The sequence below is a fragment of the Sardina pilchardus genome, chromosome 18, assembly GCF_963854185.1.
Source record: "Sardina pilchardus chromosome 18, fSarPil1.1, whole genome shotgun sequence".
Lineage (NCBI taxonomy): Eukaryota > Metazoa > Chordata > Actinopteri > Clupeiformes > Clupeidae > Sardina > Sardina pilchardus.
Window position 1 is genome coordinate 5,624,627 of NC_085011.1, and position 23,427 is coordinate 5,648,053.

General features: G+C 43.4%; 1 protein-coding gene across 1 annotated transcript in view; it reads left to right on the forward strand.

Annotated features, from left to right (window-relative positions):
- ablim1a (actin binding LIM protein 1a) overlaps nucleotides 1-23,427 on the forward strand; it is a 48,179-nt gene that overhangs the window by 13,085 nt on the left and 11,667 nt on the right. Inside the window, exons 2-13 of the mRNA XM_062519967.1 lie at nucleotides 1,485-1,622; nucleotides 11,096-11,279; nucleotides 12,294-12,403; nucleotides 13,925-14,051; nucleotides 14,540-14,633; nucleotides 16,057-16,144; nucleotides 16,386-16,444; nucleotides 19,212-19,289; nucleotides 20,765-20,923; nucleotides 21,585-21,629; nucleotides 22,072-22,107; nucleotides 22,858-22,987. Coding sequence (XP_062375951.1) covers nucleotides 1,485-1,622; nucleotides 11,096-11,279; nucleotides 12,294-12,403; nucleotides 13,925-14,051; nucleotides 14,540-14,633; nucleotides 16,057-16,144; nucleotides 16,386-16,444; nucleotides 19,212-19,289; nucleotides 20,765-20,923; nucleotides 21,585-21,629; nucleotides 22,072-22,107; nucleotides 22,858-22,987 — 1,248 coding nt within the window. The remainder of the gene's footprint in view (nucleotides 1-1,484; nucleotides 1,623-11,095; nucleotides 11,280-12,293; nucleotides 12,404-13,924; nucleotides 14,052-14,539; nucleotides 14,634-16,056; nucleotides 16,145-16,385; nucleotides 16,445-19,211; nucleotides 19,290-20,764; nucleotides 20,924-21,584; nucleotides 21,630-22,071; nucleotides 22,108-22,857; nucleotides 22,988-23,427) is intronic.

Genomic DNA, 23,427 nt, shown 5'->3' on the forward strand with positions numbered 1-23,427 from the left:
AGTTTATACATTGATTTTGCAAAATTTCTTCAGCTATGAGGTTAATACAGGGGGGCACTTAATATGGTGTTAATATGGTTTTGTTTCTTTTAACTGGCATGAAACACTGTCTTGCGGCTTATACACAATGCGGCTTATATGCAGTAAATTACTGTATGAATTCTGGTTTTGAATGAAAACTCAGATAATAGCCAAAAACTCCTATTTTTGTTCCTCCCATTGAAAAAAAAAAAGCTTCCCTTTGTTAAGTGTGCTCCCAATCCAGGTGTAATTACAGCATGAACTTGCTGGAGTCTGTTGAGAGGTCCTGCTGGGATTCCTGCCTGACAGCAGCTCATGCACGTGTGGTCGTGGGCCTCGGGAGCATTCCCGGGAGCATTCCCGCTCCTGATCATGGGATCCGGCCAGAGAACGGTCTGTTCTTATTCCACAGCACATGCTCCAGTGGCGTCTGGCCCCAGGGGAGGCCATACCGTACCTCTCTGGCTTCAGCTCTGTCTGCATAATCACCAGACCTCTTTGAAGTAGAGGCTGGCGCTGTGGAGATGAAGAGACACTCCTCTTTTTTTTACTCATTGTTGGCTTTCGATTGTGCTCAGGATTGTTAAAGTAGAATTGCCACAACATATTATAGCTATAGTACATTTTTTATTGTACTATTTCCAATAAATATGTCTCACTCAGACTGTAGAAGTCTTATATGATGATGAACAGGACATGTATGATTTGATTTCTGTATATATTAATGCCTGAGAATTGAAAATGGAAGAGATCTGGCTTGAATAATGATCTCTCTTTAACTGTGAATATTCCAGAAAGTTGTGACTCCAGGACAAACAAGTTGTTCAACTCAATATGATTTTCTTTGCATTTTTAATAACATTATTTAGCTAAGATTCTTTATATGTGCTTTTTGCAGGGGTTGCCTTTATTTACATAGTCCAGTGAAGATGGACAGGAAGTGGGTGGCAGAGAGGGATGGGGTGTGATCAGGAAATGACCGCAGGTCTGTTTTGAACCTGGGTCCCTGTGGGCACTTCGACCCAAACATGGTGTGAGCTGCTTGTGCCATAGCGCCCCCTATTGAGCTGGCAGTCTTGTCCACTCGCAACCTTCAGGTGTTCCATTTGACAGATCAAATCACAAATCCCTAACTCCTTGACCAATCCCACCCAGACGATCTTTGGTATTATTTGCCCTCAATGGTGCCTTCCAGGCAGCGCTGCCTTCAAGGCACTACTCCCCTCAGTTTAGGGGTAGGATGAGGGTTGAGGGGGTTAAGGTTAGGAAAAGGGTAAAGGTAGTGCCTTTCAGGCTGTGCTGCCTGGAAGGTGCCGTTGGGGGCAAAAAACACCATTGAGCCCACCCAGACGAAAGGGTCAGGAATTGAGTGCAGGATGAACAATCTCAGCCGCTGAGCTCCAATAGGATTTCTTAAGACGCCTCCTAATAGCAGGTCTGTTGTTGCTGTTGTTCTTTGGCAGTGGCCCATACCAAGGAGACGCACCACCACCCGACGGAGAAGCCTTTGATCCAGTGCTACAAGTGTGGAGAGCTATGCAAGGGAGAGGTGCTGCGTGTGCAGAACAGGCACTTCCACATCAAGTGCTTCACCTGTAAAGGTAAGTGTGTAAGACCTGTCGAATTGAGTGAATAAGAGTTCAAAGATAAAGTAAGAGTTCATGTATGAAGTGCTTCACCTTTAAAGGGGGCTGTGTAGTTGTTTATGGGTGAAGTGCTTCCGCTATAAAGGTGAGTGTGTAAGGCTTCACAGATAAAGTACTTCACCTGTACAGGTGGGTGTGTAAGGCTTCACAGATAAAGTACTTCACCTGTACAGGTGAGTGTGTAAGGCTTCACAGATATAGTACTTCACCTACAGGTGAGTGTGTAAGGCTTCACAGATAAAGTACTTCACCTGTACAGGTGAGTGTGTAAGGCTTCACAGATAAAGTACTTCACCTGTACAGGTGAGTGTGTAAGGCTTCACAGATAAAGTACTTCACCTACAGGTGAGTGTGTAAGGCTTCACAGATAACGTACTTCACCTGTACAGGTGAGTGTGTAAGGCTTCACAGATAAAGTACTTCACCTGTGCAGGCGAGTGTGTAAGGCTTCACAGATAAAGTACTTCACCTGTACAGGTGAGTGTGTACGTCTTCACAGATAAAGTACTTCACCTACAGGCGAGTGTGTAAGGCTTTACCGATAAAGTACTTCACCTGTACAGGTCAGTGTCAGGTCAGATTTGACTGATAAAGTCAGATGACACAAAGATATGATGGCCGTCAACACATGATGTTAAATCACACATCTGGTAGTCTGGGTGAACCCAGATAAACACATGGGTTGGACTCTAACCCTGGCCCATGTGGTCCATGTGCTATGGGTGCTGTAGCTGTACTGTACTTGTGTCACAGTGCCCCCCAGTCTGTTGATGTTTGACCTCAATCTGTTGATATTTGATCTGTTGATATTTGATGTCAATCTGTTGATATTTAATCTCAATCTGTTGATATTTGATCTGTTGATATTTGACGTCAATCTGTTGATATTTGATGTCAGTCTGTTGATTTAATCTCAATCAAATTCCACCCTTACCTCCCTGGCTGCTGAAGCAATATGCTGCATTGACTGTCATGGGTAGTTGGTTAAATTTGACAAAAAAGTTATCGCATTTGAACCATGGACTGAATCTTTAATGAGGGTTTTTATCTAGGATTTGAGTAACTTTTCATGCATCAAATAATTGCCAGTAAACTAATGGAGGATGCTTTTCCATTGTGATCTGTCACATTAGTGCATCACATTTTAATAAGCTGATACCTTGAGGGCTTGATTTGTCAAATACATAATGATGTATTTTTAGCTACTCTTGATATAAGTCTGCTGAATGTGAACTTTCAAGGCAAGGGTGGACCACCACTTCCCCGGTCCAGTTATTGATGCAAGTAAATGTTGTCACAGCATGGATAACATGTTTGGAATGAGACCAAAACATTGTTGCATGGGATCATATCAGCCTTATCACAAATACACCAGAACAGAGCAGTTTTCTCTGATGTTTTGAGTGGTGCATTAACTTTTGAGCTTTTGACTTGACACCTATAGCATAGTGGAAAGCACTTTCATGTGGCTAGTCAGATTGACACACTCATGCGTGACTCAAGTGTGTGTCTCTGTTTGTGGAAACAACGACGTCTGTCAATCAGCAGCCTGACCACCAGGACATAAGTTCATTATTCCGTCTGCGAACTAACTTGAGATCAGCCCCCCCTAAAAATAACCTTTTGTGGCTGGCATAATAATAGCTAATTTGTTCAAAGCTTTCCCATTTTAGACTCGGTATAAATATTTCAGCAGTGTGCAGATAGGCCCTCGCACTTCTCCTGCTCCCCCTGCTTCATGCCTCTAAGCCAGCCGCAGATTTGCACTCTGAGTCTGCAGAGCTGCTCCTGTTTATTGACCTGCTGCTAAGGCTGTTAAAGCTAATGTATAGCAAGGCCTTTTTAACTCCCCCCCCACCCCCCGCCTAGAAACACCAATCTAAGTGTGGCCTTGTAACAGCCACAGACCCACACACACTCACACACATACTGTAGTGTACGCACACGCATATGTACACACACACACACACACACACACACACACACACACACACACACAAACGCACACATACACACACACAAACACAAGCACAAACACAAACACAAACACAAACACATACACACACACACACACACACACACACACACACACACACACACACACACACACACACACACACACACGCACACACGCGCTAAGATTAGCATCTCTTCGATCCTCATGGTCACAGTCTTGAGACTACGCTCACTGTAGTGTGTGGTGTTTTGCAGTGCTACATTGACTGGGTTCTTGTAGTCAAGGTAATGTGGAATAATTGAATAGAATAACCAATGGTGGATATTGCTGTAATGAACTGTGTACAGACACTACTGTTACAGTTTTTTACGATTGTTTACACACTAAAATATTTTTTTTCACACAATTAGCCAAATTTTACTCCAAGGAGCAAAACACCTCCACAGATTTGCACAACATTCTGCTTCACCCTTTTTGCAAAACATTACACACAGTGATTTGTAAAACTCTACACACATTTCCACACCTTAGACACAGATAAGGATTGTGAGGTTACTTCCTTGTCATTACAAAGCCCCGGATTGCCAATGACTGCACTAATGAACGAATTGGATAATCACATCCACCAGGTGTGTAAGCACATGTGCAAAATTGAAAACGCAGCACTCAGGTGTGCTATACAGTCTTGTTGCTTTTGCAGTAGTTGCTCTTCAGAGTCATGTGTATGTGTATGTGTATACAGTGTGTATGTACTTTATGCAGTAGTTTTTGTTTGTCTACAGATTTTATTTGTTCAATTGATTTCATTGTTGGTTGATTACTGTAACTGATTATGGTTAGAAATACTGTAAGTATTGAAAGAGATACTTGAAATATTCAGTCTACAGCAGTCTTCAGTGTTGTACAGTGCAAGTGCAAGTTTATAGACCTATTTATGTACACTTTCCCTATGTCGAACTAATCATGAAGAATGTTGTGGGTTTGTCACTATTTTTTGGACATCTAAATGATCCCTTACATAACAATGTCTGGGCAAAAATCTAGCACATGCTATTTCCTAATTTTTCTTTTTACAAATGCGTTTTGCATTTATCACTGCAGTGTGAAACTGGCTGCAATAGTGTCTGATCATTGAGGACTGTGTTTGTTAAATGACAACTAATAGCATTTTTACAAATATGTGTATATGTTTTGACTGAAGTGTGTATGTTTTGACTGAAGTGTGTATGTTTTGACTGAAGTGTGTTTGTTTTGACTGAAGTGTTTCATTTTGCAAAGAATCTAGGAATTATGCAAAATGAGTGTGGCGTTTGGATACCTGTGCTTAAATTTTGTTAAAAAGAACTCGGTTTGAAAAATTGTGTGTAAGCAATTGGAAAAAACTGTAAATATAAGAGCTATTTATTTATTCATTTTATACTGTTTTGCAATTTAAATTATGCCTTTTATTCGTATATTTTTCATTCTGCCCTCGACTCATAGAAACTGTCATAAAGTACCAATAAAAGCTATTTTTGTAACCGAGGCGTGTCAGGGATGCCTGAAATAGAGGCCGGTTTCCTGCCCAGCATTTGATAAGATGTCTCTGATGGTGGTGTAACAGAATTAATTTGCTTCCAGCGTGAGTGCTAAATCTCATCATGTTGGGCAAGCCACCGTCCACATCCAATTAAACCTTATTCATGCCCTGCTCAGACTTAGCAGACTCAATCGAACATTCTGCTGTCACTGTAGTAGACGTGATTTGCCATCACGGAAAAGAGAATGGGATGCTCTGCGCCTGTTTTGGGACCAAAAGTGATAATGATATTGCATTGATCTGTGCAGATAGTGTATTTCCGAATTCAATTACAAAAGAACATCAGAACTTTCATTGTTAATATGCTACATACACTCCCAGCGAGCTCGGGTTTATCTCCAAAATCCCCATATGATCAATCAGAAACCTCTGGTTGTCTTGATTAGATTGAGGCTGAAAACACAATTTACAGATAGTGTTGTGTGCTGCATCTCATTACAGTATTTGACAGTTGCCATATGGACCCACCCTTCAATCTAAAAAATGCTGGGTTGTGTGTGTGTGTGTGTGTGTGTGTGTGTGTGTGTGTGTGTACTGTATGTACAGTATGTCCAGGCTCCAGATTCAAGAGAGAGCTGGTGTCTGTCTGACGGTCAGAGGTCTTAAAAGGCCATCTGAGTGCCCCCTGATGGGACGTGTCCAGCGCCTATTTTAGATCCACAAAGCCAGAAGACAAAGGCCGAATGATGTTAATTGGATCACTGGTATCGGCATAAGTTGGCCGTTGTTAGTTACTCATGCTTGTGTTGACAAAAGTTTACGAATCCAAAGCGAATCCAAATCTGCATTTTTTCCGTCATCTTTTTGTAAGACATCCATTCCCTCACACACACAAAAACACACGCACACACACACACACACACACACACACACATTGCCGCAGGTTAATGGGATGAAGCCAGAAAAAAAGCTAGTGGTCAGTTTCGTCATCGATCCCTAATCTGAGGCAAAGGTCAGTTCAGGCTACAGTACTTTATGTCACCAGGATCCCCAGTGCTCTGCTGTGGTGGTTCTGCACCGGGATCCCCAGTGCTCTCCTGTGGTGGTTCTGCCCCAGGATCCCCAGTGCTCTCCTGTGGTGGTTCTGCCCCAGGATCCCCAGTGGTTCTGCCCCAGGATCTCCAGTGCTCTGCTGTGGTGGTTCTGCATTAGGATCCCCAGTGCTCTCCTGTGGTGGTTCTGCCCCAGGATCCCCAGTGGTTCTGCCCCAGGATCTCCAGTGCTCTCCTGTGGTGGTTCTACCCCAGGATCCCCAGTGCTCTGCTGTGGTGGTTCTGCAACAGGATCCCCAGTGCTCTCCTGTGCTGTGGTGGTTCTGCAACAGGATCCCCAGTGCTCTGCTGTGGTGGTTCTGCAACAGGATCCCCAGTGCTCTCCTGTGCTGTGGTGGTTCTGCAACAGGATCCCCAGTGCTCTGCTGTGGTGGTTCTGCCCCAGGATCCCCAGTGGTTCTGCACCAGGATCCCCAGTGCTCTTTCCTGTGGTGGTTCTGCAACAGGATCCCCAGTGGTTCTGCACCAGGATCCCCAGTGCTCTCCTGTGCTGTGGTGGTTCTGTTCTGCCCCAGGATCCCCAGTGCTCTCCTGTGGTGGTTCTGCAGGATCCCCAGTGCTCTGCTGTGGTGGTTCTGCACCAGGATCCCCAGTGCTCTCCTGTGGTGGTTCTGCACCAGGATCCCCAGTGCTCTCCTGTGCTGTGGTGGTTCTGTTCTGCCCCAGGATCCCCAGTGCTCTCCTGGGGTGGTTCTGCACCGGGATCCCCAGTGCTCTCCTGTGGTGGTTCTGCAGGATCCCCAGTGCTCTCCTGTGGTGGTTCTGCACCAGGATCCCCAGTGGTTCTGCACCAGGATCCCCAGTGCTCTGCTGTGGTGGTTCTGCTGTGGTGGTTCTGCACCAGGATCCCCAGTGCTCTCCTGTGGTGGTTCTGCGCTGTGTCCAGTCAGCGCAGGGGAACTCACGACTCAGAACAGGTGGAGCACAGCAGGAGGGGCGGATCTTCAGACATGGTGGACACACAGGATCTCATGTCAGCTCTCTTTGTTCTGTTTCAGCTGTATTTTCATTTCAGCCAGGAATACTCAGAGACATAACTGAAGTTAACAAAGATTTTAATGAGGATAGAAATTAGCAACAATGAGAATCTTTGGCGTAGGCCCCGTCCTAGGTCCAGGTCACTGAGTGTGCGGACCCTGGCAAATCCTGCCGGAACGAGAAGCAGGGGCGAAGCCTACCCCCTGGACAACTGGACGAGGACCGACCTGGTGGTGATTAGGGAGGGAGGGTGGGAACATCGAAAATCGGCACCTGAAAGCAACAAGGCAGGTGCCTGGGCAGAGTCATTACAGTAATAAAGCCAATGTAGCCTGGTGATTGGTCGAAGGTAATGAATGAATGACGTATTAAGTATACCCGGCAGAACTACGCTGCAGCTACGCAAGCGCTACATTTCCTTTCTCAAGCCACTGAATGGATTGTGTGTTGTCAGTTGTGCATTGTAAGAATGGATGTCAGTTGTGCATTGTAAGAATGGATGTCAGTTGTGCATTGTAAGAATGGATGTCAGTTGTGCATTGTAAGAAGGTATGTCAATTGTGCATTTGTCTTAGGGTCTGAGTGTTTATTAGAGTGAAATGAAGTGTAAGTGAAGTTTTTTTTATCTGTAGCCAGACTTTAGAATTAGTTATAATGCTGCAGTTAACATCCCATCTGTGGGCAAAATAGAGCCCAACATCCTGTATAAGGCAGTTCTTTAACTGCACCAACATACATTACCACGTGTCCATTCCAGCCACACGGCATGCTGTGTATTCATGGTGCTGCTTTTTAAACCCGAAATGGCTGAGTGAGTTTATCAGGAGAACCGACTGCGTTCTACACTGAGCAACACTGCATCTGCATCTTACTCATGCACTGCATTACCGGAAAAGCATCTCCACTCGCTGAGCAAAACAGAATCTATCCTTGGTCAGGATGCTTGGATCAATGAGCACGAGAGAAGTAGCTATTCTCTGCACTTGCTTCCTGTAATTCACCGGGTTCTTCCTTGCATAATGCACAGACAGCACAGGGTGGGTGGTTGGGGGGGGGTATTGATTCCCTGAGACACAGGGCATCCTTTCATCCCAGATGATATGTCTCGTTGCTCTTTAAACACCCGCCAGTGACTTTGTCCGCAACATGTGATTGGGATGTTGATGGATGAAAGTCATCTATTAAAATCTGTCTGTGTATGTTTTTTTTTTTTGTGCATGTGGATGTGTGTGTGTGTGTGTGTGTGTGTGTGTGTGTGTGTGTGTGTGTGTGCGTGCGTGCGTGCGTGTGTGCGTGCGTGTGTGTGTGTATGTGTGCGTGAATGTGTGTGTGCATGTGTGTTGTGTTTGCGTGTCCGTGTCTGCGTGTAATCCAACGGTAGAAGTCTTTGTTTACATCTTGGCATTTTTGTCGATATCATCATGGTGCCTCTCCGAGACTTGGCTCAGCTTCAAACACAAGGACTGCTGCAGTTTGCTAGCATGACTTAGGCGCTTAGCTGGAACCGGCCTGCAGACAGACGAGCCGTGAGATGCTGCGCTGGTTGTCGGTTACATAACGGCTCCCTGCAGTTCAAGAGCACCAGACAAGCCCATGGCTCACGGAGCTCTGCTCGTTTTTAACACTGGCTGCGCAACTCTCTCAATAAGGCTGGACACCACTTGTGGAAGCAGCTGTGCTATTTTATACATTCAGCTTTATGCTTTTAGGCGTATTGTCCATAATGTTAGTGTCTGTGAAGTCCTGATGTGTCGGTGAAGAGATGTAGGCTACAAAATGGGGTGGACAGCTTGACCAAGTCATATGAAGTGAAAATTACTTTTTGCAGGAAGTGTTATTACAGGAAGGCATTTCTGTGGTGAATGACTCATCAGTGTGATGCTAAAAGCAGTGCTGGAATCGGAGCCAGACTATGTTATTTCTGTCTGGGTCTTGGCATGCTGCTTTGACTGGTGCTCTTGCGTCTGGTATGCTAAAGCTAGTTTTTGGCAAAGGTTAGATTCGACGACTGTAAGAAATAGTGGACAGCATATGCTCTGTCAAAAGTGAAGCCAACAAACTAAAAAATGGCACAGAGGTAAACAAAAATGTTCAGTAGTTAGCAGTCCTCGCTACAATTGTACCAATGTGACCTTACAAGGCCATCCAATTTTCAGAATGTAAATGTATGTATTTTAAACTAGTGTTCTAATGGTTAATCTAGTGTTCTCATGCTCAGGTTAAACTAGTGTTCTAATGGTTAAACTAGTGTGGTAATGGTTGCTCAAGTTATGTTCTAATGGTTAGACTAGTGTCCTCGTGCTCAGGTTAAACTAGTGTTCTAATGGTTAAACTAGTGTGGTAATGGTTGCTCAAGTTATGTTCTAATGGTTAGACTAGTGTCCTCGTGCTCAGGTTATGTTCTAATGGTTAAACTAGTGTCTTAGTGCTCACGTTATGTTCTAATGGTTATAATAGTGTCCTAGTGCACAGGCTAGACTATCCAGCCATTCTGTGAGTCTGGCGATACAACTTTTAGCTTCAGCCTAGCGTAGATCATTGAATCGGATTAGACCATTAGCTTCTCGCCTGCTAGCTTCATGTTTAAAAGTGACTAATATTTCTGGTAATTTTCCCATTTAAAACGTGTCTCCTCTCAAGTTAGAAAGTGCAATAAGACCAACTGAAAATTAAACCTGGCGTTTTTCTAGGCTGATTTGACATGGAACTACACTCTCATCTGGCGTAATAATCAAGGCAACTTGCAAACGTACCATAAGCGCAATGATATCGTGCGCAGCATCTGAAAATAGTCCCCATAGACAACAAGCAGTAGTAGTGCCAGTAGTTTGCAAGTTGCCTTGATTATTACGCCAGATGAGAGTGTAGTTCCATGTCAAATCAGCCTAGAAAAAACGCCAGGTTTCATTTTCAGTTGGTCTTATTGCACTTTCTAACTTGAGAGGAGACACGTTTTAAATGGGAAAATTACCAGAAATCTTATTCACATTTAAACATGAAGCTAGCAGGCGAGAAGCTAATGGTCTAATCCGATTCAATGATCTATGCTAGGCTGAAGCTAAAAGTTGTATCGCCAGACTCACAGAATGGCTGGATGAACGGGAACAAGGTAAATATCGATTGTTTTGCTCGAGGGGAGGTGGAAAATGAGCGTATTTCCAAAAATGGCGGAATATCCCTTGAAGAATATGTTGACTGGGGCTGTTGCATTCTGGGAACAAGCTTTACATGCAAGCGCATAGGGGTTATGTAAAACTTCACCTTAACATAAGGTGTCCATTTAACTACAATTTATTTGATTAATTCACATTAAGCCAACCTGATAAAAATACATACTATTGAACTCTACCTTTTACATTCAACTTATGCAATATAATTACGTGGAAAATTGTTATGTAATTAAATCACATAAAGTCAACATTTTAGGCTTGATTCTTTTTTTGAGTGTAGTTACATAATGTATATAACATTTGATTTTGTATGAAAAATGTGTGTTGTGGAATACAGTATTCCTTATGTCTTCACCCAAAAAGTTGAGTAGTGTTTTTGGTAGATTTCAACACTCTAAATGTTGATGGAAATATTGCCTACAGTTACTTATAAACTGCTGTTCGAAACGTTGGGGTCTCTTACAAATTTCCATTCTACTCAATTAAAGACAGAATGCCAGCTGACTGCTTCTCCCCTATATGGTGTTGTGGTCTGGGTCACTAGATCTAAGATGACATTTCTCACTGTGTGTCTAATGACTGCTGTGATGTGTTTTCTGTGTGTTCAGTTCAACTCTGATCAGTGTGTGTGTGTCTGATGACTTTTGTGTGTGTGTGTGTGTGTGTGTGTGTGTGTTTGTGTGTGTGTGTAGCATGTGGCTGTGACCTGGCCCAGGGCGGCTTCTTTGTGAAGAATGGAGACTACCTGTGCACTCTGGACTACCAGCGTATCCATGGCACCCGCTGCAACAGCTGTGGGGACTTTGTGGAGGGAGAGGTTGTCACGGCGCTGGGGAAGACCTACCACCCCAACTGCTTCGTCTGCACCATCTGCAAGTAATGAAACACACACACACACACACACACACGCACACACACACACACACACACACACACACACACACACACACACACACACACACACACACACACACACAAGCACACTGCACACGCACACACGCACACACAGAACCAGAGTGACCACACTCTATCACGAATCAAAATAATGAAATGATGTTCTTAACCTTAAACACAAAATTGGTCCCTGAAGAGGTCTTGTGCTACAGTAATGGGTGTTGTCCATATGGTTCTGTACGTACAGTAGAGCTACAGCATAGTGGTATAGGCAAACAGCACACAGTTGAGTTGAGTTGAGATCAATAGTTAAACAGATAATAGCTACTGTAGTTGGAGGAATAGTTGAGATAGTTAATTTGACAGATAGTAAAAGTGGTAGTTACTGTCTGTAATTACTAGTTAGTTATACAGATAGTTGAGATGAATAGTAGGCCTAAGTTAGACAGATAGTTGAGATAGCCTCCTGACTACCAGAGGTTCGTTTTGTCCTCTCTAGAGGACATCTGTAAACTTGAATGTCTCCCAGACCATGCATGCTACTGAGCCAACTCCTATCGTTCCCTACAGAGGACATTCAGGACTTTTAACTGATACCAAATGTATGGGGGTGGGGTTTTGGGAACTTCCTCTTTTTTTCTTGTAAAGTCCTGGGTCAAATTGACCCAATTTTCAAGGAAGAAAAGGAGGAAGTTCCCAAAGACCCACCCCCATAAATTTGGTATCATGTAAAAGCCCTGGATGTCCCCTTTAGAGAACAAAAGGAGTTAGCTCAGTAGTATGTATGGTGTGGGAGATATTCCAGTTTAGAAAGGTCCTCTAGAGAGGACAAAAATGAACTGCTGGTAGTCAGGAGGATAGATAGATAGATAGATAGATAGTTGACATAGACATATAGATAGATAGACATATAGATAGATAGATAGATAGATAGATAGATAGATAGATAGTTGGACAGATAGTTGCGTATTGACTGTTGACCACTTTTCCTCACAGACGACCGTTTCCTGCGGGGGACCGAGTCACCTTCAATGGCAAGGACTGCCTGTGTCAGAACTGCATCCAGCCCATGTCGCCCGGGCCCAAGGACTTCACCGGATCCAGCGGTAGGACTCACTCACTTGGTTCTGATGAACGGTTCCCTGTAGGCTGCCTTTCTGTAGTTCAATTTCAATCTTGAAAGTCCATGTAGAGCTACATGGGGCCCAATTCCATGTTGGGAAATGTATAGTTCAATGTTTATGTGTTCATTGTTCATTGTGATTAAACATACAGTATGACTAAACAATATTATCTGTGCATAACTATTCATGGGATTACTTGAAATGAGCTGTTGATATATGATTTCAATAGTGTCATGTTGTGGGGTACTCTGAAATCTAAAATGTCTCTGAAAATTGATGTGTAATTCTTGTCACTTTACAGTACATATATACATACTGTACGTGTACTGTATGTCTTTGGGATAGCTTGAATTGGATTTGGGTTTGGTGTTAGGATTTACTAGTGGTTTGGTCTTTGGATTTACTAGTGTTTTTTTTTTTTTATTATTATTTACTACTGGTTTGGTTTTTGGATGTGCAACTGCCAACGAAGCTTGTGAAACAGGACGTCTGGAAAAGGCCTGCAGCCTGCCCCCCCCCCCCCCCCCCCCTACACACACACACACACACACACACACACAACACTCCTTCTTCAAAGACAGCATTGTGTGGCGATGCATGGAAGTCCAAGAAATGCTATCATAAAATATGCAGAAACACCATCCCTGCATTTTCCCTTTTTTATGTTGACCTATATTACATGGATACAGTGATGTAAGATAGATGTTATGTGAAAATGTCAAAATCCTCTTCCTCTTTTACATTCTAATTCCTTATTATATGTATATCAATGCAACTGGAATTTGCATTTGTTTTAGTACTGGATGCCACATCACCACTCAGCCCAGGACCAACTTGTTTTTTTGGTATAGCAGCAACGTTTCCCATTATGAGTTACGTCACTTTGGATTAAAGTGTCAGTTAAATGCCAGTCAACTTTCCCTTCAGTCACAGAAATACCGCACATCACTATAGAAGCACAGGAGCAGAAATCTAGATCTTAGTGTTGAATGTGTAGATGTGAAGTGTCCCTAGTGCATTTGCTACGGTATTTAAGACTCCGTTTCTCCTGCACAAATGGAATAGCTTGCAATAACTCAAGGTCTAAAAAAGGAAAGGCAGCGGCTATTTTGTTTTTAATGTCTCTCTCTTGACATTCGTTGTGGTTTTCCCTGGTCAATATTATTTATTTACCTTTCGAGGCTAGCAAAGCTGCTAGGAGAGAGCGATCCATCAGAGGGAAGAGATATATTTGAAATATACCTCTGGACAGGCGTATTAGACAAGCTGACATGGCAATTTGCTGTTTCATTTCTACAATAAACTATCAGCTATAAATCAAAATGTAACTGGATTGCTGATGGACTGGGCAATCCACCAATCCACTCAGCGTGAGTACTGTATGTCCAATTTAACATCCACTCATAATCTCATTGTGCGCACACGTGTGTGTGTCTGTGTCTGTGTGTGTGTGTGTGTGTGTGTGTGTGTGTGTGTGTGTGTGTGTGTGTGTGTGTGTTACAGGTTGTGCTGGCTGTGGCAGAGACATTAAGAATGGCCAAGCTCTCTTGGCATTGGACAGCCAATGGCACCTGGGCTGCTTCAAGTGCAAGGCCTGTGGCAAGGTGCTCACAGGAGAGTACATCAGCAAGTAAGAGTCTCTCTGTCACTCACAAACACACACACACACACACACACACACACACACACACACACACGCACACGGAGAGAGAAACAAACATGCAGTATTTGCAAACAAAACCAAAGACCCAACTTCAAGATCAGCAGTTGCCAAACGGCAAATGGAAAAAGTGTGTCTTAAGCCTTACTGTAAGTAGATCAGTAACTGAGAGACTTTGGCACAGACAGTGACTTTACATATCTAACTTTAGTAGCACAAATCACATATATGTTGTGTATGTGCATATACATTTATGCAAACCTAGAGGTCCACCACTGTAGTACTAACTCTTGTGTCACTAGAGAAATTGACACAACTATGTTATGTAAATGATTAGATGATAATGTGAATGATGCTTCTGAATAGACAAGAATATTTGATTGCATTTCTTGCCTAATATTATGTTATTTGCCATAATGCTGCTCAGTGTCTCACATCACGTGTTTTGTCTTTTGCAGAGATGGCGCCCCCTACTGTGAAAAAGATTACCAGCTCCACTTCGGCGTTCGCTGTGAAGCATGCCAGCAGTTCATCACAGGGAAGGTGTTAGAGGTAGGCAGCAGCAGCGGCAGCAGTACACTGGTGCTCTTCTCAACGTGCCTTTTGAAGCATCCTCAGGATTTGCATGTGCAGAGAAAAGAGTCATAGAAGTAATGCAGTGTGATGTGTCTTTTTATTGCAGTGTGTTATGCCAGTACACTCTACCACAGTGCTCTCTATCTCACACACACACACACACACACACACACACACACACACACACACACACACATGAGCACACACATACATTCCAACTCACAAACGTGATGTACTGCTAGAGACTAACCCATAGCTGAGTTGAGCTTATTGGCTCTCTAAACACCATGGCTCCACCCCACACCCACCTCTCTCTCTCTCTCTCTCTCTCTCTCTCTCTCTCTCTCTCTCTCTCTCTCTCTCTCTCTCTCTCGCACACACGCACACACACACACACACACACACACACACACACACACACACACACACACACACACACACACACACACACACACACACACACACACACAGACACACGCACAAGTTCAGCTGGATGAATGCTAAAGGTGATATTGGATAGGATCCAACATCACCTTTAGCATTCATCCCGCTGAAGTTAAATACTTGTCAGTTACTCACTCTCTATGTGTGCACACAACACGCACACAATGCACATGTACTGCACACACTCACAGCCCACATACATGCACATGTACACACAACCCACACACATGTACACACACTCATAACCCACACACATGGACACACACACACAGCCCACACACATGTAGACACACTCACAACCCACACATATGTACACACAACCCACACACATGTAGACACACACACAACAGCATATCATTCTGAAGAAAGAGGGCACTCCTGTGGCAGCTTAGTTCCACATGCTGATATGTTGCCTATGTGTGCTAGTTTCATATATACACATGTATGTGTGTGTGTGTGTGTGTGTGTGTGTGTGTGTGTCTTCATCATTTTGATATGTTGCTTAGGTGTGCTATTTCCTCATCTGCCTTCTACACTTCACCAACCTTTACAAGTCGCACTTCATTTGACTATCACTGAGTTCATTTGCACAGCAGTTAGAGAGCGCTTTACAGCCTCACTAAAGCATGCATCCATGATGTAATGCTAAAGTCCCTATGATATTTCACACTTAGCCTGTGTGTGTGTGTGTGTGTGTGTGTGTGTGTGTGTGTGTGTGTGTGTGTGTGTGTGTGTGTGTGTGTGTGTGTGTGTGTGTGTGAAAAGCATAGCGAAGACAGAGGGTACTCCCGTGGGCTGTGGCGGCTTAGTTTGACAGAAGTTTTAGGGAGAGCAACTTCATTCTGATATGCTACCTCCTTTTCATTCATCATGCAAGTTTTGCTGTATGGTTGTGGTTGTGGGTGTGTTTTTCTGCGTGTTTGTGTGCCTGTTTGTGTGAACGGTGCTTCCTCAGGCAGGAGATAAGCACTACCACCCTAGTTGCGCCCGATGCAGTCGCTGCAACCAGATGTTCACTGAGGGAGAGGAGATGTACCTGCAAGGTAACCCAGCTCATTCATTCAGCTAACACTCATCAGCCATATACTGATCACACTTCCGTACAGTTTGCTACCTATCTATTTGTTGGTAAATACATTTTGTTGACTTGGTTAGATGGTTAAGTTTTGATATTCTTACAAGTGGAAAAGTCATCAGTACTTCACCAAAGAAAAAACACAATGCATGTTTCACATTTTCATCAAATCAAATTTTACCGTTTAATTTTCTTTTTTGCTCGTTCAGGATCTACAGTCTGGCACCCCAGCTGTAAGAACTCTACACGTACAGAAGAGAGGCAGAGGGTAAGACAGGAGAATGCTGATCATGTTGAAATGTTTATGAATGTTACATGTTAAATGTTTGTACGTGTTAAATGTTTGGACTTTGTCAAGCCACATATACCCCTGAGTATTCTCATGAGCTGCTAAAAGTCATTTTGTGATACAGTACATTCTGTTGAAAGTTTGTGACTTGTTCTGTACATGTCACAGCCTTGTAAACAAAGATCGTTCATGCCACCGTTGTGTCCTTGAGCAAGCCTCAAGCCCTTGTATTAATTGTCATATGGAAGTTGCTTTGGACAAATGTGTCGGGCAAATAAATAAGGTAGTAGTAAATTTGGGTTCATTGGGTACTGGAAAAGTGAGGCTAGTCTGCTGTTTGTAGGGTGAATTCAGGAAGTCTGACTTGCGTATCAGCAGTGCCTCTACATATTTGCATTGCTTTGAGCCTTCAAGCATTACGATTACACTGAACTGTGGAGACACCACCATCCTATTTTTTTTCTCTGTTCTTTGCCCCAAAACATTTATTCCTCATGGGGTAGGCTACTCGGCCATAAGTGGTTCCCTCCAGAGCCTATCATGCTGTACTGTGGGCAATTCTGGAAACAAACTCACATTCCCCGTTTCTGTGATTGGCTGGAACAGTTTTGTTATGTTTGGGGGACAGGCTTACACTACTTTGTTTCCAGTTTACTTCACGGAGCTTGGACTGTGTACGGAGAATTTTTTATTCATTTCTTTTCTTTTTTGTACTCATGGAAGGGAAAGCTAGCAGACTGTGAGGAAATACTCACTGAATGTGACAAAAACGAGTGAAATTGCATAGATATTATGCTAACGGTAGTTTTAAGTATGAGTGTATTAAGATCCACAACGATAGATCATCATAACTACGCCAAATTTTAAAGGTTGATTTAAAGCAAATCATAGTCAAGTTTGAAGGTTTCTGCTCAGCACTGTTGCCTGGTCTCCCATAAGTTAACCCATACAGTAGCTCTGCGTATGTTCTGAATAACTAAGCCTCGGTTTGAGTAGGGTAATGAGCTCCGTGATAGAGACAGTTATGTGGACCTGATGTCTGCAATCAACCCCCCCCCCCCTCTTCCTTCCTCCACAGCTGTTTCTTCCATCCCTATCCCTCCTCCACAAAACACAAAGGCAGGTACTGTATTAGCTGTATCAGTCGTATGAGGGCCTCGCCTCACCTGGCCTTTCGCTGCCCCCTGGTGGCGGCCAGCAGCACTGCCACGTCTGTCTTTCATATTGTCTGGACTGGGGTTGCATAACCGTCTGTCTCATACAGTCATTGGGCTTTGGGAGGTTGTCTGATGCCATTAGTAAGTTTCTGAGTGTGAGTGTGTGTGTGTGTGTGTGTGTGTGTGTGTGTGTGTGTGTGTGTGTGTGTGTGTGTGTGTGTGTGTGTGTGTGGATGGCCCCCCTCTGTGTCAGCATGTGTGATCCTCTCTGCGGTTGGCTGGGGAAAATGTCCATCATCAGTTATCCAGTGTCATCACTGGACCTCACATGTCTTTGTCTGTACTCTGTCTGTGTGTGTGTGAATAGAATATATACTTTTTTGATCCCGTGAGGGAAATTCAGTTCTCTGCATTTAACCCAATTTAACCGTGTGTGTGTGTCTGTACAGAAACTCGCAGTGTCTCAACCACATAAACAACCGTAACCAGCCTTAACTTACCTTTTCAGGTGTTTCACACACTCATGGCAACTCATGCGGCTGTAAGCAGTGGCATTTATCAGCCACCTTACCGTGTCAACTCGGGACATGTCCATCTGAACAGCGTCTTGGGGCGTTGATCATGATGAATGACCTGCAGAATCTCATTCATTTTGCATGTGACAAGACGAATGGCGTCATTCGGGAGTGGAGAATGTGGTTTGCATATGGGAGACATTACCCCATTTAGAATAGCTGCAATATAACGATAGGAGTTTTGCCACCAGGAACGCTAGCAGCTTGAGGCTCTGCTCTCAAAAGCAAGAGAGAGATCCTGTTTTGGGAATCAGGATCCATGTTTTGGGAATAGAGAAACATCTTTTTGGGAATAGGGATACATGGTTTCCCCTAATTTGTGTACCTCTGCTCCAAAGTGTACTGCAATATTTTGGTACCATTTTTAGTGTAGCTATCCAGTATTCCAATCCAGGTCTGTCTCTTTGTAGACAGACACACTAGGGGGATAGATAGATGCACATATGTATCCTAAGTGCCTTCAGTATGGGTTTGATAAAATGCACATTTACAAATTGGACATTATGCATAGGGTCACTTACTAAACTGTCTGGACTGTGAATTTTTTGATACCATGGACGGGGTTCGTAAAGGCAACAGATGCTTCTGGAGAGATGGCCTCTTTCTGCTCCATCTTTTATTCCAACTGAACTTGACACCCCCGTCAACAAGCCAAAGGGGTGGATCCACACAGGAAATGGATGAGTGGAAAAAGCAAAGCACGTCGGATTTGACACGTTAGCCTTTCCGTGTGAATCCACTCCACCCCCTCTGCCTTGATAGACAGTTATAACACAGCACATGCTTGGGACATTCATGACGGTTTCTATCGCCACCTGTCAGTGATTGCCATGAGATGACCATGCCATGTGTGTGATGTTATAACAGATCTCAGGTCAGTTGTGAGGCTATCCGACACAGTGGTGTCAAGTCAAAATAAAGTGTGATCATTGTGTCTGCTCCACGACGTGTATAGTGCCACAGAGAGGATGTTTGGACATTTGTTGGGGTTCTAATCTCTTCCCTCTTCCACAGCCGACACGCTCCTCGTCTGAGAGCATCTGTTCCAGACCTGCTTCAAGCCTACCGGGCTCACCTGGTCACACCATCTATGTGAGTCACACCCGACCCCAGTCTGACCTATTGACCTCTACACCTGACCCCTGACCTTTCACATCTGAACTCTCAAACAACTCCAACTTTGTTTTTGAACAATTAGACAACTTTTTCAACATCATTTCTAGTAAATTATGATGCCATCTGAGGAGAGAATATACAGGACTGAATGGCTGTCATATTTTGTGCCACTTTGCGGTACATCTAATTTTCAATTCTGCTGTATGTGCAAGACATGTAGCAGATTGAAATGTGTTTCTATCAGGCCCATGATAAGGTAAACAACAAGCTACAGGTAGTTTTTGACAATTGGGAAAACTGCTACAATCATTACCTTTCTGGTTTAGAATATGTAAGGGATAATGGACGACATGCCGTTCGGTTATACAAAGTTAATGCACATTCTAGACGGTAAAACGGCCCGACGCAAAGCATCTAGAAAATTGCATTAACTTTGAATAACCGCACGGCGTGAAGTCCCTTATCCCGCTTATTCCACTGTTGCCACTTGCGTTGTGTGGAATAACTCTGCTGACACACACAGTTGATGTGTAGCTGTGAGCCCTGCAAGAGACGCAGAGTAGTTAGTCCTGTCCAGCCACGTGCCCTTTGGCCTGTCATGCCAGACAGGAGTTAAGTCCAGTTCATCAAAAGAGTATTTGAGTGGACCTTTGCCAGGCTTCCGGATTAGGCTTAATTCCCATGTGAAAGGAAGGAAGCTTAATGGCATTTCATGCCGTGTGCATTTTGGTGAACCTTCAAATAGTTTTGCATCACGTTGCTCCTTTACTTTGTAGTCAGTGTTTGACATTTTATTCATTCTTGTACAACTGCCATATGAGAGCAGAAATGCAGTGTGCCAGTGCTGGCCTACAATATTACAGTGAAAAGCAGCTTCACTGCGTCTAGCGAAATGTTATAAATGGCCTTAGTTTGTCCTTGTTGTATAGAACACCACAGAAAACACTTTGTTCATGTGTCATGAGATTAATCTACTCTAGTTTGTGCACTTGAAATGAATGCAAAATCAGGTAGTAGGCCTTTAAAGTTATATTTAAATATATCTAGATATATGACATGATCAATGTGTTTCCATATTTACTTCAGAGGTGGAAAAGTCCAGCTTTAGAAAGTACAAGTCCTACCACATATCTGTGCCAACCATTCAGTTAAACCAGCTGATTCTAATCCTGTGTTACAGTAAGTGACAGGTAGAACCAATACATGGTTGGATTTGTACTTTCTGAAGCTGGACTTTTCCGCCCCTTATTTACTCTTATAGTATATATTCCTCTGCCCCTGCTTGTTTTAGTATACTGGGTTGTTGTCCTGACCCAGATTCCCAAGAGGATGTTAGTCACCAGTTTTAATAGCTTTTGTGTTAGTACAGTACAGTAGGTATTCTGAGTGTGTTTGTACAGTGATGCTAGTTTGTTTATGTCTTGTGAATGTGTATCTTCTTTCCCTTGTAGGCAAAAGTAGACAATGAAATCCTTGATTACAGGGACCTAGCAGCCATTCCTAAAGTCAAAGCCATTTATGACATTGAGCGTCCAGACCTGATAACCTATGAACCCAGTTATACCACCAATCTGGAGGAGAGGCAGGAGGGCCAGGAGAGTGTGGGAGAGGTAAACCGCCTGTGTGTGTGTGTGTGTGTGTGTGTGTGTGTGTCTGTGTGTGTGTGTGTGTGTGTGTGTGTGTGTGTGTGTGTGTGTGTGTGTGTGTGTGTGTCTGTTTCTCTCTATCTGTGTGTGTGCGTGTGTGGGTGTCAGACAGATTAACCACCTTCGCTGAAAGCATTTGTGTGCTCTGCCGCACATACGTCTGAGTGTATCACGCATACATTCACTATGTGTTGTTAAACCATTTGAAGCATGACACATGAGACCTGTCTGAATCATTTGCTGGTAAGTGCAAACAAAAGTGAAGTCCCTGCATCAGTAGACAGTATGATGAGAAATGCATTGTTATCTCACCGGGTCACACCATCTATGTGAGTCACACCCGACCTCAGTCTGACCTCTTGACCTCTACGCTTGACCCCTGACCTTACACATCTGAACCCTCAAACAACTCCAACTTTGTTTGTGAACAATTAGACAACTTTTTCAACATCATTTCTAGTAAATTATGATGCCATCTGCTAAAATCTTTTTTTGTGAGAAAAATGGCCTTAAGATGAGAAATGCATTGTCATCGTTGAGGCATCGCTGAGTCATGCCTACCGTGCCTTGTGTTGTCATGGTTGAGGCATCGCTGAGTCATGCCTACTGTGCCTTGTGTTGACAGCTGCACCCCTCCAGGCGAGAGCGCTCCCCCCTGCCTGATGACCGAGTAAGTCAAGCTTTAATCTTTCACTAGAAAGTGTCTCCCAGTTAGACTGGATGGCATTAGATTCAACTGTATTGTTGTTGCACAAGTAAAGTACAACAAATGCACCTTTACATCTTGTCAGGGCTCCCTTGCAAAAGAGTCTAAAGGTCTCAATGGCACTCACCTGGTAAAATAAAGGGCAAATAAATAAAATAAAAATCTAAGCAGTAGTGCAAGTAGCAGATAAAGTATGAAATGGCATGTTGAAAGTTCTAATTATAGTTCTATCATTAATGCCTCTGTATCTCTCTGAGTGGAAATTGAATTAAACTACAGTATGTAGTCCTTTTGCTATTGATTTATAAGAGAGCTTAGATGATGGATAAAGAAACATGTGTTATAGTAGATTGCCCAGAGAGGAGTGATAATCAGAGCCAATATTGTTTCTTTAATAATATTTCAGTCATCCAGGACGATGTCACCCACTCCATCAGCTGAGGTGAGTGAAGCATATGCACATAGGCCAACAAATGGCTTCCGTCTGGGAGGAAGGGACACACTGCAGGAGGCAGCACTTTTATTTGTGATCTTAATATTTACGGTAGCGAAATACTATATGTGACTATGTATTATTTAGTGTCAAAAGATATATATATACGTTTGTCATACTGTACATACATACATACAGTATGTGAAGGCCATGTACATTAGTATGCTGGCGCTACCCAAACTGGCTATGCACTCCGGCAAGAGAGTCGCTGTACATACTGTACATACATAGGCCTACATACATTCAGAGCCTTAGTCGATTTAGTTTTCCTTGCAATGCTTACACTCTTGTGTTTGGGGAACTCTCTAGAGAGGCTAGAGGGAATCCATATCTGCAATAGTATGACTTCATTGTGTTTTGGTCACGATGCTGGGCTAGTCCACTGCATAAGTGACCTCATGTCAACATGTAGTGTCTTTTTTTTTTAAATTTTTTTTAAGTATATTTTTTGGCCTTTTTTAGAATCAGACAGTGAAGAAGTAGACAGGAAGCAAGTGGGAGAGAGAGATGGGGTGGGATCGGGATATGACTGCAGGCCGGATTCGAACTTGGGTCCCTGTGGGCACTCGGGCCCATAAATATATAATATAAATGAACATGACTCTACAAGTTGACATAATCTGACTCGGTCAAAGCTACATGACCTGACTGGGCTCAGTGAAGTGTACTAATTTTTCATTCCTTTCGGCTGTCTCTCAGGGTTATTATGACCTGAGGGAACGCATCATCCAGAGATCCACCAGTCAGGGCTCAATCGGTTCGCCTGTCTTCAATCGCCATAGTTACACGCCAACATTGTCACGGTCACCGCAGCATTTTCATCGGCCTGGTGAGTCCTATGTGTGTGTGTGTGTGTGTGTTTGTGTGTATGGGTTAAGGCTTTGGTCTGTTCTATTGAAGAAATATATATATTCAGTGGTTTTAACAGACTTCACCATGAAAAAAGCAGCACCTTCTCAGCCCATCTCTCCATCTCTGAGAAAGACGATCACAAGCTACAGTATACTTCAACACGATTGGAGTATTGCCATTTTGGATAGCCCATATTAGGCTATGTATTCATTTGGTTAGCTTCAATCATAAAACATTACAAACAGCATTGAGTACCATTAAAAGTGATGGTCAGAGTCTTGGTCATTTGTCAGAAGCATTTGGTCTTGACTAAGCAAACAAGATGTGAATCTCAAACTCCACTGATGACATGACCTAAGCATGATCTCACACTTGGATGATCCTTGACCCCTTTCAAACATGAAAACAACCTACTCT